Source organism: Pseudorasbora parva, chromosome 1 (assembly GCF_024679245.1).
Source record: "Pseudorasbora parva isolate DD20220531a chromosome 1, ASM2467924v1, whole genome shotgun sequence".
In the NCBI taxonomy this organism is placed as follows: domain Eukaryota; kingdom Metazoa; phylum Chordata; class Actinopteri; order Cypriniformes; family Gobionidae; genus Pseudorasbora; species Pseudorasbora parva.
The window spans coordinates 3,298,193-3,311,918 of NC_090172.1; the positions used below are offsets into that span (position 1 = coordinate 3,298,193).

General features: G+C 40.8%; 1 protein-coding gene across 1 annotated transcript; it reads right to left on the reverse strand.

The window, feature by feature from the left end:
* Positions 1-9,621: 9,621 nt before the first annotated feature.
* On the reverse strand, positions 9,622-13,525 carry LOC137082494 (trace amine-associated receptor 13c-like). The gene is made up of 2 exons (XM_067447720.1): positions 13,327-13,525; positions 9,622-10,626 (listed from the first exon to the last, which is right to left on the reverse strand). The coding sequence occupies exons 1-2, from the start codon at positions 13,523-13,525 to the stop codon at positions 9,752-9,754; spliced, it is 1,074 nt and encodes a 357-aa protein (XP_067303821.1). The 3' UTR covers positions 9,622-9,751.
* Positions 13,526-13,726: the final 201 nt, after the last annotated feature.

A 13,726-nucleotide genomic window follows, 5' to 3' on the forward strand; every position in this document is an offset into this window, starting at 1 on the left:
AGGCAACCAGGTTACTTACTTTTTTAAGTTAAACCAACAAAATAAATGTATAGTGTACTGCTCCTAACTAACAGAGCCCGACTCCATCTTTCTACAATGTTCTGATGCAGAGACGTAAGCATGTTCTCTACTAAAATAAAACACCTGATGTTTTGGCTGCCGTGAATGCAGAGGAGCTGTTTACTCTTGTCACTGAGGTCACATGCTGGCCCTGAAGCTCTGTGAAGCGGACAGGAACTTGACTTAGGCCCTTATGTGTGTGTTTACTCCCAAATATACAAATATGGAAATCAGTTCTCTGGAAAGACTGCCTGTTGGCAAGGACACCAGCGAAGGGCATTGTGAGAAGTGCTTTAAAAATAGACCATTTGTTTACCTTTCTGACTACATGGAGATTTGTATGCAACAGCATACATAGAGATATTATGCCAAAATAATTATGTACAAAACACATGTGGCCTTGAATTTTGCTTTCTTTTTGGGCGACCAGTGGTAATGTCATAAAGTGGCTCGTGGGGTGAAAGTCATCCACTCGCGCTTTTTGTTGAGGCAGTGATACAAAAATAACATCTTTAAAGTTAAAAAAGGCTCTGTTATACTGGAAACTAAGAGGACTGGATTCAAAGTGTGTTATATTCATCAAAAATTCATTTTCAGTGAAAGGGGAGATACACTTTTCTGTGATGGCACAAGATGGATTTAGTTGAATCTCACACGAAAAAACATCACCCAAATATCAAAAGCCACGCTAAATTTTGTATGAAAATGCATTCTGTTTTAGGATTTATTTTGCATTTCATTTTCATGTCCCTTCCCAGACATCTGTTTATAGATACTATAGAAATGGGATAAAACAAGGACGTCACTCACTTGACACATTTAATTTTTCATGAATCCAGTTAGAAGGACAGATGCGTGTTCGTATAAGAGTGTGATCAGCGCTGAGTACACAGGAACTGAATGTTCTCCGAGGGAACACTTTCCTCCTACAGCTGCCACATGGATTATTCTCCAGGCCATCAACTCACAGCCACAGCCTGAAATTAGCTCAGGAGTTTTAGAAAATAACTATCTAACCTAAGTTGACAAAAGTAACCCTTATAAATAGTATAGAGTTTAGCTTTATAATCAAACATAAACCTGTTTACACCTGGTATTAAAGGGTTAGTTCACCCAAAAATGTAAATTCTGTCATTAATTCCTCCTGTGGTTGGACACCCGTCAGACCTCCGTTCATCTTCACACACAGATGAAGATATTAGTGTTGAAATCCGATGGCTCAGAAAGGCCTTCATTGACACCAATGTCATTTCCTCTCTCAAGACCCATAAAGGCACTAAAGACGTCGTTACAAAGCCCATCTCACTACAGCGGCTCGACAATCATTTATGAAGAGGCCAGAATAGTTTTTGTGTGGAAGAAAACCTAAATAACGACTTATATAGTGATGGGCCGATTTCAAAATACCGCTTCGTAAAGCTTTGAACCGTTATGAATCAGCAGTTTGGATCGTCAAAGTCACGTGATTTCAGCAGTTTGGCGGTTTGACACACTATCCGAATCATGAATCGATTCACTGATTCGTTCAGCTTCAGGAAGCGGTGTTTTGAAATCGGCCATCACTATATAAGTCGTTATTTTGTTTTGTTTTTCGCACAAAAACTATTCTGGCCTCTTCATAAATGATTGTAGAGCCGCTGTAGTGAGATGGGCTTTGTAACGACGTCTTTAGTGCCTTTATGGGTCTTGAGAGAGGAAATGACATTGGTGTCAATGAAGGCCTTTCTGAGCCATCGGATTTCAACACTAATATCTTCATCTGTGTCTGACGATGAACGGAGGTCTGACGGGTGTCCAACCACAGGAGGAATTAATGACTGAATTTACATTTTTGAGTGAACTAACCCTTTAAGATGCATTTTGGTCGATCGGATCACAAGTGGACGACTCTACAGGTGTAAACGGATCTAAAAGGATTTGAGCTTGTCCACTTCAGACCACGTCCAGAGGTAGTTGAAAACACATTGGACCGGATTGCTTTCGTAGTGTAGACGCTCATGTGGTCGAATGTGTTCAAACAGCCACAAAAGACCGACTTCTCTACGCCTACTGACCTAATGTGTGAACATTATGGGAAGAGCGTGAGCCAGACGGGATTTAAATGTCAGCTGAAGACTCATATTTGATTTGAAGACGATAAACGAACCAAGCACAATGTTTTCTCTCCATTCCTGATGTCTAACACACACTCACAGCGTTCGGCTGGTCTTGAGCAGAAACAAAAGCTGTTGCTCTCTGTGTGTTTTTCAGTCGTCTCTGTGCACATTTATATTTAAATTAGCTTATTTTTTCCATTAGATCAAAAGATCTATAAAAATATATATACATTTACCCTCCCATAGACCCTCCATTGGGTCAGAAGTGGTTGAAAGTTGACAAAAGAGAACACCAGGTGTAAATGGGAACGTGTCTCCCTCGTCTACCTGTGATCAGATCTCTTAACACCAGCTGTAAACGCTGCACCTCTCTACCTGTGAGACTTTTCAGGTGGAAACGAGACAAAATGCAAAAGTTGGGGCATTTCCAGGATCTATGGAAGTTGATATCATGATTCCCCTAGTGACATAAGGGGCTTTCGCACTGGGTAGTTATAGGAATTCATTATAGCCACCAGGGCAAGTCCCATGAGATCAAAACTTTCCCCATTTCCCTTGCTGCATTTGCACCCCCATTAAGAACTCTAAAATGACATAAGCCGGCCAACAAAGACGCCATTTAAAGGAGCTGTATGTAAGAAATGCATTTCATTTAATCATAAAATGGCTCTGATATGTCACTAGACATTAAGAAATCATGTTAATTTCAAACATTTCTATCGCTTACAACAGTAGTCCGGCCAGGATATTGTCATTTAAGAGTTGTTGTTGCAGCCCTCAACTGATGTTGACATGTTGTGTTTTGGCCTGAAGCACCTGTCGACCAATCACAAAGTCAGTAGTGTTTCGGCATCCAGGTTGCCAGATCTGCTCTAGTTACCACAGCTGGAGCTACAAACGATCCTGCTGATCCTCCAGCCAATCTGGCAACCTCGAGTCAAGGGGAGGGAGAGAGGGGGTAGTGAGGGCAGTACCAGTTTTGGCCACAATATTACATACATTTCCTTTAAGCATAGCATTCAACAATGTCAACATCTGGAGGATGCCAGGATCGTAGCTGTGTTTTTGTTGTGTGTCGTGGGTTTCCTGATAACGGAGATGGAATGTAGATGAATGAGTTATGCGATTGAAAGAGCAAAAAGATTGGCTGAGAGATTGAATCTCCTACGAGAATGTGAAAATAACACAATATTTTGCAGACAAAGGCGGGTGACAGTGTTTTGTCATGCCATATATAAGTATATGGCCGGCCATACTTATGTATGTATACTTATGCCACTGGTAGCTCCTATTGTGCTGCATAACACGAGAACGATTGTATAGTTTTTTATTTTAAAAAATACACATCCCACGTAGGAGGGGACGTTCTCGTGACCTGCGATGGACATATCATGTTAAGTCCAGTGATCACTACACTTCATTCTTATAACCTTTGCAGGACCTTTAGGCGAACAACCTATGTTATTTTTGGTCCTATTTAGGTCCTTCCATCACATTTACTCAATGTTTTCAGAACATGTTTGTGTGAATCATTGTCGCTTGGCTGCTTTGCAAATGGGGGGCAGAAAAATACAGGATTTGGAAGGTGCTTCACAAAAATGGATCAGTGTCATGTTTGTCCAACTTCATATTCACAACATGTCAGTACCACACGTTATATTTTGTAAATGTACACAAATCACCTTTGTTAAGTGTGCTAACAAGCACATTAAGTAGTAGTAGTAGTACTTTATTTTCAGCTTAGGCTGAACAATAAAGTACTACTACTACTACTTAATGTGCTTGTTAGCACACTGACGGCTAATGTGGCTAAAGTTACTATTCACAGAGATCAGAGCTGTCATTAGTTTTATTTTTAAGAAGCAATAAAAGTGCGCTTGTGAATTGTAAATGCGGTGAGCATTTTTAGAGCTAAAAATAACAAACTCTGGTCTCTGCAGTGAGAGACAATGGTAACATCCAGAAAGGAGATTTGCAATCACACAATGGATCACGAAGGGTTGGTATTGATCCATCTTTTGATAAGCAACTTTTGTGCAAATCCTGCGTTTTACTGACCCTCATTAGCAAAGCAGCCTAGTGTACATTGATTCACACAAACATGTTCTGAAAACATTCAGTAAACATGATGGAAGGACCTAAATAGGTCCAAAAAAGAAACATTCTAGGTTGGTCCCCTGAAGGTTCTGCAAACGGTTATGGAAATGTAGTGTAGAGGGAACGTCCTATAGTAATGGTCCCCTAAACATTTAGAGAACGTCCTGAATGTTCCCTGAAGGTCCCCCAAATAACGTCCCATAACCCTTTAAAGAACTCCACATCATGACCGTCTCAGAACGTTTTAGGAACGTTACCAGGCCACGTCCTTGACACCAGCAGGGATGTTCTGAGAACGTTCTGTAAATGTCAAATTTCCAAATAAAATATATTCCTCTAAATGTTCAGAGAACGTCCTGAATATTCTGTGAAGTTCCACCAAATAACGTCCCCCGACCCTTTAAAAAACTCTACATCATGACCATCTCAGAACGTTCTAGGAACATTAACAGGCGACGTCCTTGACACAAACAAACCTTGACATTCTGAAAACATTCTGGAAATGTCAAATTTCCAAATAAAATCCTCTAAATGTTCTGTGAAGGTCCACCAAATATGGGAATGTTACTAGGGGATCTCCTTGACACCAGCTGGGACGTTCTGAGAACGTTCTAGGAACGTAACACTTCTAGTGGGATGATTAATCAAACCGTGTAATGCTAAAGGCTACACATGTTAACAATTGCCATAATAAACAGATTTACCACTTGAAAAACTATATGTCATGATCATAATCATGCATTTATTTAGTTGCATATTTCATCTGTCTCTTCCTTATTTTCCTCTCTCGACACCATCATTTCTGATTTGCCAGTGCAACTGCATATGCCATAAATTACATCATAACTCCTGTATTTCCATTGTTTCCCCCATTGGGCTACATTTACTCCTTATTTTTAATTTATGCAGTTTAAATGTATATGTTGATTGAAACTCTATTGTACACTCTCAGAAAAAAAGGTACAGTGCTGTCACTGGGGTGGTACCCTAAGGTACAAAAGTGAAAATGTACATCTTTGTACCTTACTTACCCCTAAATGGTACATATTAGTACCGTAAAAGGTACATATCAGTACTTTAAGAGTGCAAATTAGTACCTTAAAGGAACATAGTAGAACCTTAAAGGTACATATTAGTACCTTTTCGGTTTTGTACCTTAGGGTACCGCCTCAGTGACAGAAATGGACCTTTTTTTCTGAGAGTGTAAGTGGTGTTTCTCCATTGTAGAACCAGTCCATAGTGTTGTGCATTTAAAAATTTGTATCTATCCTTTGGATGTGAGAGACAGCCTGAGGCAGTCGGTGTGGTTCTGCTGCTGAAGCTGTGAATATTTAAACACAAGACCGACAGACTTTTAGCCCTGTCACCTACTATTATCCATGCTCACTGAACACAGGGGACAAATTTGCTTCATATTGTTTATTGATTGCACTGATTATGTACTTCACAGTTTTATGAGTGTCCCACCAGTTTTTAAAACAGTTAAATACTTACATATTGTATTTAATATTATTATTTTTTGTTTAGAAATGAAACTCTAAAAGTGCAAAGAAGAATCTATAATACTGTATTCTGTATTTAAAAAACAAACAAAAGATAACGCAAGGTAGTATTCAAACCGACTATATGATTAAATATTGACTATGATTAATCTGACTCACCTAATTTGGTAGAAATACCTTTTTACACAGCGTCTGTAACTTTTTCATCTTAGAAAAAATTGTGAGGGGTTTCTAAAAATCACATTCAAAAATGTCTCACAAACATACACTATACTTCCAAAAGTTTTGGGACTCCTGCCTTTACATGCACATGAGCTTTAATGCCTTCCTATTGTTAATCCGTCGGGTTTAATATGGAGTCGGCTCACCCTTTGCAGCTCTAACAGCTTCAGCTCTTCTGGGAAGGCTTTCCTCAAGGTTTAGGAGTGTGTTTATGGGGATTTCTGCCCATTCTTCTAGAAGCTCATTTGTGAGGTCAGGCACTGATGTTGGACGAGAAGGCCTGGCTCTCAGTCTCCGCTCTAATTCATCCCAAAGCTGTTCTATCGGGTTGAGCTCAGGACTCTGTGCAGGCCAGTCAAGTTCCTCCACACCAAACTCCTCATCCATGTCTTTATGGGCCGACGCTTTGTGCACTGGAGCGCAGTCATGGTGGGACAGGAAGGGGCCGTCCACAAACTGTTCCCACAAAGTTGGGAGCATGAAATTGTCCTAATTGTCTTGGCATGCTGAAGCATTAAGAGTTCCTTTCACTGGAACTAAAGGGTCATGCCCAACCCCATAATCCCCCCTCCATCAAACTTTACACTTGGCAAAATGCAGTCAGGCAAGTCCCGTTTTCCTGGCAACCGCAAAACCCAGACTCGTCCATGGGATTGTCAGACTGAAGCGTGATTGGTCACTCAGAGAACACGTCTCACTGCTCTAGAGTCCAGTGGCGGCTGCTTTACTCCACTGCATCCCACGCTTTGCATTGCTCTTGTTGATGTAAGGCTTGGATGAGCTGCTCGGCCATGGAAACCCATTCCATGAAGCTCTCTACGCTGTTCTTGAGCTCATCTGAAGGCCACAGAAGTTTGGAGGTCTGTAGATATTAACTCTGCAGAAAGTTGGGGACTTCTGCGCACTGTGACCCTCAGCATGCGCTGACCCCGCTCTGTGATTTTACATGGCCTATCACTTCATGGCTGAGTTGCTGTTGTTCCCAATGACTTCCACTTTGTTATAATCCCACTAACAGTTGAGCGTGGAATATTTAGTAGTGAGGAAATGTCAGGAATGGACTTATTGCACAGGTGTCAGCCTATCACGGCCCCACGCTTGAGTTCACTGAGCTCCTGAGAGCGACCCATTCTTTCACTAATGTGTGTAGAAGCGTCTGCAGGCCTAGTGCTTGATTTATACACCTGTGGCCATGAAATGATTGAACACCTTAATTCAATGGTTTGGAAGGGTGTCCCAATAATTTTGGCAATATAGTGTATTTTACAGGTTTATGTTGGATACACAAAACAATAAATGTTAAGGCATCTGTTGTCAAATGTACAATGGCTCACAATAAGATGTGATAGTATCTGTTGTTAATATAATATTCTGTACTGAATAAAAAAATAAATAACTGCAAGGATTTGTTAATAAAAACTATAATCCTCTGTAAAACATAATGCAAACTGCCACACTCACCAGAATGATGCTGATTGTTGTCCCTGAACCATTTGTGAAAGACATCCTGAAAAACAAACTATTAATCTCTTGAGGCAAACGTTACGGAGCGGTGCACATGACATGCGGGGGAAAAAATATATATATCGTGGCCACAAAGGAACAATTTCCTCCCAAGATTTACTAATACGTCAGCACGTTTCACGAATTAATTCCCTTGTTTTAAGTAAATTCTGCAATATTTTCTAAATGTCGATAAAACACTGTTGCAAATTGACGCGCTTATGTAAACCGATGTTTACATAAGAAAAAATTCCTCTCGTGATATCATTCCAAAAATGATGCCACGTATGTTGGCAGGTTAATGTATTTCACAGACACTGCACTAGCCATTATTTTTAATGTAAAGAGACGTAGGCGTGTTATCCAAGCATTAATGGCAAGGAAAGCACCTTGAGCAGCACGTATGAGGTGTGTGTGTGTGTGTGTGTGTGTGTGTTTCTCCCTCATATCTACTTCAAGGTCTCCATGATAATGTGGCATTTCTTTGTTTTTTAGAATCCAGTATTCCGGTAATTCTATTGTCTTTTATGAGTTTAATAAATAACTCTGTCTCGTCTTCTGTAGAGAAGGATCCACTTTTACATACGCCAGGTGACCTGTAAATGCGGAAAAACTTTTTCCAATTTCCAAGTTTTGCGAAAACTTCCTTTTCCGAATTGCCTGAAAAACCACCTCATATGAGCGTAAAAAATAGTTTCCATTGGGAGTATTTTCAATTCGTAATTGCAATTTGCTCAATTTGAAGGGTAATGGAAACGCAGCTAATTACATCCTAATGACATCAAGAAGCAATGTGTTTCTCAACAATCATTTTAAGCGCAATTCCAAAAAAACTGTTATGGGAGTGGTAAAGTCCAGCGTGTGATCTACTAACGACGCGCAAATTAAAGGAATACTCCAATTTTTTTTTAAAGGGCTCATTTTCCAAGTCCCTTAGAGTTAAACAGTTACTGTTTTTTAATCCATTTAGCCGATCTCTGTATCTAGCGGTAGCACTTTTAGCATAGCTTAGCATACATCATTGAATCGGATTAGACCATTAGCATCCCGCTCAAAAAAATGACCAAAGACTTTCAATATTTTGCTATTTAAAATTGGACTCCTCTTTAGTTACATTGTGTACTAAGACCAACGGAAAATGAAAAGTTTAATTTTTTTTTAGACAGATATAGCTAGGAACTATTTTCTGCGTAATATCACTGCGCTGCTGCACCCAAGGTACGGCAGCAAAGTTCCCTGATTATTACACAGGAATGAGTACGCAGCCGGATCATTTCCATAACGACCAGCACAATCTACCAAGAGCAGCGCAAATTGGCATCTGGTTTAAGACATGCTTTTTTGGAGCGGCAAATAATGGCACAAATATCAGTAAATTAGTCTCAGACGACACACTCACTGAACATCTGATGCATATGCTACATTTATCTGGAGACACTTTGGGAGTTTTGAAGTCATCATCTGATTGTTTGAATTCTAGACGATGTCCGCGAGAAGTGTGTGTTGCGTTTTATAAAGGTCCGCCTGGAAAAAAATCCCTTGATGCCAAACTCCCTCGTGGAAGAAGAACGCCGTCGTGTTTACAACTGTGAGAATAAGCGCATACCAGGATCAACTAAACGCTGGATTTTCAGAAGTATGTGAAGTTTGGGATTCTTCTTGCACAACGTTTATGAATGAATCACAGATGCACGCCGGTCTGTTATTGCAGGGATATTGACTTTACATTTTTTCACGATCCCTAATCATGATGCGGAACAAAACAAACTGTGATTGGTTGTGTTTTATGTCAGTCAAACAGTCCTTGCCCAATGAAAGCTGAGATAGAGTTCAGGCCTTCTGCTGTCAGTCTGAGGCTCTGGCTATGCGAGTCTGCCAGTAAACTGATGAGCGCAAACCTTAGTAATTTACCTTGTGTGATTCATTTAAATACTCTCCTCCCATAAATTGTGTCTGAAAGGGCAACTCCTACAAATGCATATGCAATAAGGTCCACGTCTCAGCGCTAATTTATCACTGCGTGTTTTATTAAATCCAGACAGAAGTTAGGAGGGTTTGCCCTGACGCAAACTGTTAGTAAATCTGGCCTTAAGTCACATAAATTGATTGTAAGAGACAAAAATATTGTGTGGTCTGAACTTGGCATTAGTTAAATCAAAATGAGGGAACAAAGGAGTAAGTCATTGGATGGCTTGTCATGTGCGGGGCTTTGTAGAAAGTGACAAGAGGTCCAGAACATGAAGTCAGTGTCCGTCTAGAGGTCCAAAATCCTCAGCTTTTCTCTGAGTGAGGTTGCGATCTATCCCGCTGAAAGAGCAACGTCAGCCCTTTCCTAAAACGGTGGTCCCGCACACTGTAAATGATCACATTGCAGCAACTATTCCCCGTCAGAATCCAAAACGCGAAAAAGGAGAAGTTACACCAGGCGTTTCCCACGACATTCCCCAGCACAAACACTGCGATCGGAGAGAACGAGGCTGTGAAGGCAAAGGTGAGGATGCCGATAGTTTTAGCTGCTTTTATATCAGAAAAAGAGGGCCTGTGGGGACACCCACCAGCTCCTGCGTCCGTGCCAAGGCTTCCCTCGGAGAGCAGCTTCCGTTTGCGGGAGTAACGGCGAATACTGGCGAAGACCAGGATGTTGACGGCTAATGTGCCTCCCAGTAAACTGAAGTCAAAGGCTGGAAAAAGCAGGAGGATGTTTGCATCTGAAGGCAGCTCATTTCCAATGAGTAAGGGTGCATAGTTGCACATTCGGCTGCACTCGTTGTACTCCAGCGTGAAGCTTTTGCTCAGCATGAGCGGGGCCATTGCCAGTGTGAAGCTTCCCGCCCAGGATAAGATAATTAGGAACAGGGTGCGATGCCTAGTCACAAGAGTGTCTTTATGCAGCGGACGCATGATTGCCACACTGCGCTCCAATGTCATGAGAAAGATGGTACTGATCGAGACAAAGGTGCATCCGGCAAACACTGGACCAATCAGCATGCAGGGTTGCCAAGATCCCGATCCGCCATCCAATGAGGCTGTTGAGATGCCCTGGTACCACGGCGGAGGACTGCTGGTCACCATGAGAGAGATTTCGGTGTATACAGAAAATGGCACCACCCAAACGCCGACCATCATGTCTGCGATGGCCAGGGACACTGCAAGACAAATATAGAAAGCATTTCAGATCGCATGCACCAAACATTTGCATTTTGCTGTGAGGTCTGCATTCCTGACGCTACTGAGGGTGTGTCCGTAGCGTCAGGAATGCAGTAAAACGAACTCTGGTGCAATTGCTCTGTTAGTGCGGTTCATTTTAATTCAATCGGTCATCTTTAGCCCTATTCGGACGGTAATTATTTCTCGTGGGGTCGTAAGGTATTTTCATCATTTACAGGGGCTAGTCTGTGATTGTTTTTCTCCCACCACCTGCATAAAAATCCCCGGCCAAATTACCTACTGTCTTTAGACAAACACCAAGGTCGTGTGGTGATTTAATTTAATTCCCGTCCGAATCCACATCTCTGAGTTCTCAAGAAGAGATCGCTTCCAAATGAACTGTTTCGTGTTTACATCCTTTTTGACCCCTGTGGAGCACCGTATCGTTGCGCTTCGCTGTAATTCAGATCCATTTTAAAGATCTAAAGCCTACAGTTTTATCACTGAAATGCTGGAAAGTATTTACAAGAATAATCTTTCATCACCGCTTAAAAGAGAAAGAGAAGAGTAACACGTAAACATCTGAAATGAGCCGTTATTGCGGCAGTAATTACGTTATATAGGTTCAAATTACTTTTTTTTTTTAAACAGCACTTTTAAATAATTAATAATTTCCTATTATTAAATTAAATATGATTTATTTTCATTTCTTATTATTCCAAGCATATGACATTTTTACAGTAGACAAACAATCATTTGACTGAGCATGTGAGCGGCGTTCCCAGGTGCGGAGGATCACAGAACTCGCTCCTCCACCGCGTGAATAAATCGCCATCCGAATGATGATCACCGAGGTGGCCTGCAAATGTATTTTTACTAGGGGTGTAACGATTCGTTTTAACAACGATTCGATTCATATCACGATTTGAAGCTGTCGATACGATTCAAGGACGATATTGGTTCAGTTAGAACGATACGATCCGAAACGATTCAGTGACTTGAAATTAATTCATTAACTTTTTAGCCAAAAATTTAAATCAGTGTGACTGAAATAAATACGTGCAGGTGAAGTTTCCTAGATTCCTGTTGTTTCTTTTAAGGGAATCAGGTATCAATTAATTATGGATTTAAAACAAGTAAACAATTAATGGCAAATATGTTCGCATTTTATTTAAATAAAGTGCAACCAACAGTTTAGGTTGAATTAACAGGAAGTTAAGATTTTCTGCTACTTCTGCTTGTTTTTCCAACATAAAAAAAAAATTACAATATTAATATCAAAAATAAAGTGCAACACACACCTCTTCAGATTTATTAACTGTTGGTTTACCTGCTACTTTTGCTGTTGTTTTTCAACATAAAAATAATACAAATATAATATTAATATCAAAAATAAAGTGCAACCAACATCTCTTTAGGTTGAATGAGCAGTGGCTAAACCTGCTACTGCTACAAACAGCGAGAGACGTATTTAGAGCCTCTCCGTCTTTACTAAAGGGTTTCCACGCACTGGACCGCAATGCTGTCTTGATAATTTCTCGCTCGATGGCTTCTGCTCTGTCGTCCGCTGTCAAATCCTGTCCGCGATATGTTTTGTTTTGTTTGCGCTGCTGCTGGCGCGTGTGGCTGAAGTCACATATAGGCAGACTGAGTAACGTTTAACGCCTTTATCATTAAAAGTGCTAAGAAAAAACATCCATATAAAGTCTGACCTGCTTAAATCAAATGCGTTATTTCCTATTATCGATACAATCGATTGATTACCTTTTAAAACGATATTAGATTGATATATGTCATCCGGAAGGTCAAGTTGCCGAGCACAGATCGATGTAGTTGGATAATAGGAATATAAATCGATACATCGATGTAGTAGATGAATCGTTACACCCCTAATTTTTACAGACGTCCACATGAGCTACCAACAATTACAATCCGAATAGGGCTTTTGCGACCTGTTACAGTCTATGGGCACAGCAGCCACAACAACCAGAGGAAGATCAACGAAACACCGGTTCAGAACGAGGTTACTCCCGGGATATGTTGTGCAGTTAGCAGTAACAACAGTCATCTGAGAAACACCGAACTTCAATTTTATTAGATCCAAAAGGACTTAGATGGGCAACTGAAGGGACCACTGACAGCTAAACAGCAAAGCACAACATTAATAACCTATTGTAATAAAACGTGAATTCTCTGGGTTTGGTGGTTGTTTCAGCACGTCGTTGTGGGAAGAGCGCATCTACGGGATACACATTCTTAGCAACTTAGTTCAAGCTTCACTTGTGCATTTGTGTCATTTTGTGCAGATATAAATTGTAATATTATGTATAGTTTAAATATCTGATTAATCTCATATAGATGCATTTCGAGCCCACAGCGCTTCATTGTACCTGATCAGCATTAGCTTCAGTGTGAACACTCAAACACCAACGCAAAACATAACTATGACTGGGGCTGTCATATTCATAACATTTTAACCGTATACAATATTGTAATAAATTAATGTTGTGAATGCTGTTGGGCTTATGTCATGAAATTTCAAGCAAAAGGTTCATATTTCTTCAGATCGGTCACACTGCAGTGTGGGATACAGTACTGAAGAGAGCAGACAACATTTGCATACTGTAATAAATACTACAATCTGCAGAGGTATAGCATGTCATCCTGAACATATACTGTATGTAAATCATCGTGGTTACCTTTGAGGTAGCCCTGTGGTGTTCCAGAATGCCGGGTCTGCATGAAAACTGTAAGTGTCACCACATTTCCCACCACAATGGCAAAGGCCAGACTGACCATGAATATGACCGCCAGTGTTCGGTTTATCAGCCCACAGCAGCAGACTGTGCAGAGAGGAGCCAACGTTTCTCCAGGCGCTGTCTGATTAGCAGTCTCCATTATCCCACGTTGAGATCCTGGCTGTCTTGTGCAGTCTTACAGTCTTCATGCCTCTGACAGGCACTGATATAGATGGGATAATCAATCAATATTTTGGTGGTTCTGTTGTTTGCAGTGAATTACAACCCTGTGAAAGAGCAGAGAGGCAACACAATACACATGCATGGTGTTAACAAGCCTGTGCAAATGTATGCAGTTTTG

What these genes read in the sequence shown, in the direction of transcription:
- LOC137082494 (XM_067447720.1), bottom strand. Translation starts at nt 13,525, where the DNA reads ATGGAGACTGCTAATCAGACAGCGCCTGGAGAAACGTTGGCTCCTCTC. An exon ending in ACCACAGGGCTACCTCAAAG is followed by an intron (nt 10,627 to 13,326) that starts GTAACCACGATG and finishes TTTGTCTTGCAG; the next exon opens with TGTCCCTGGCCATCGCAGAC.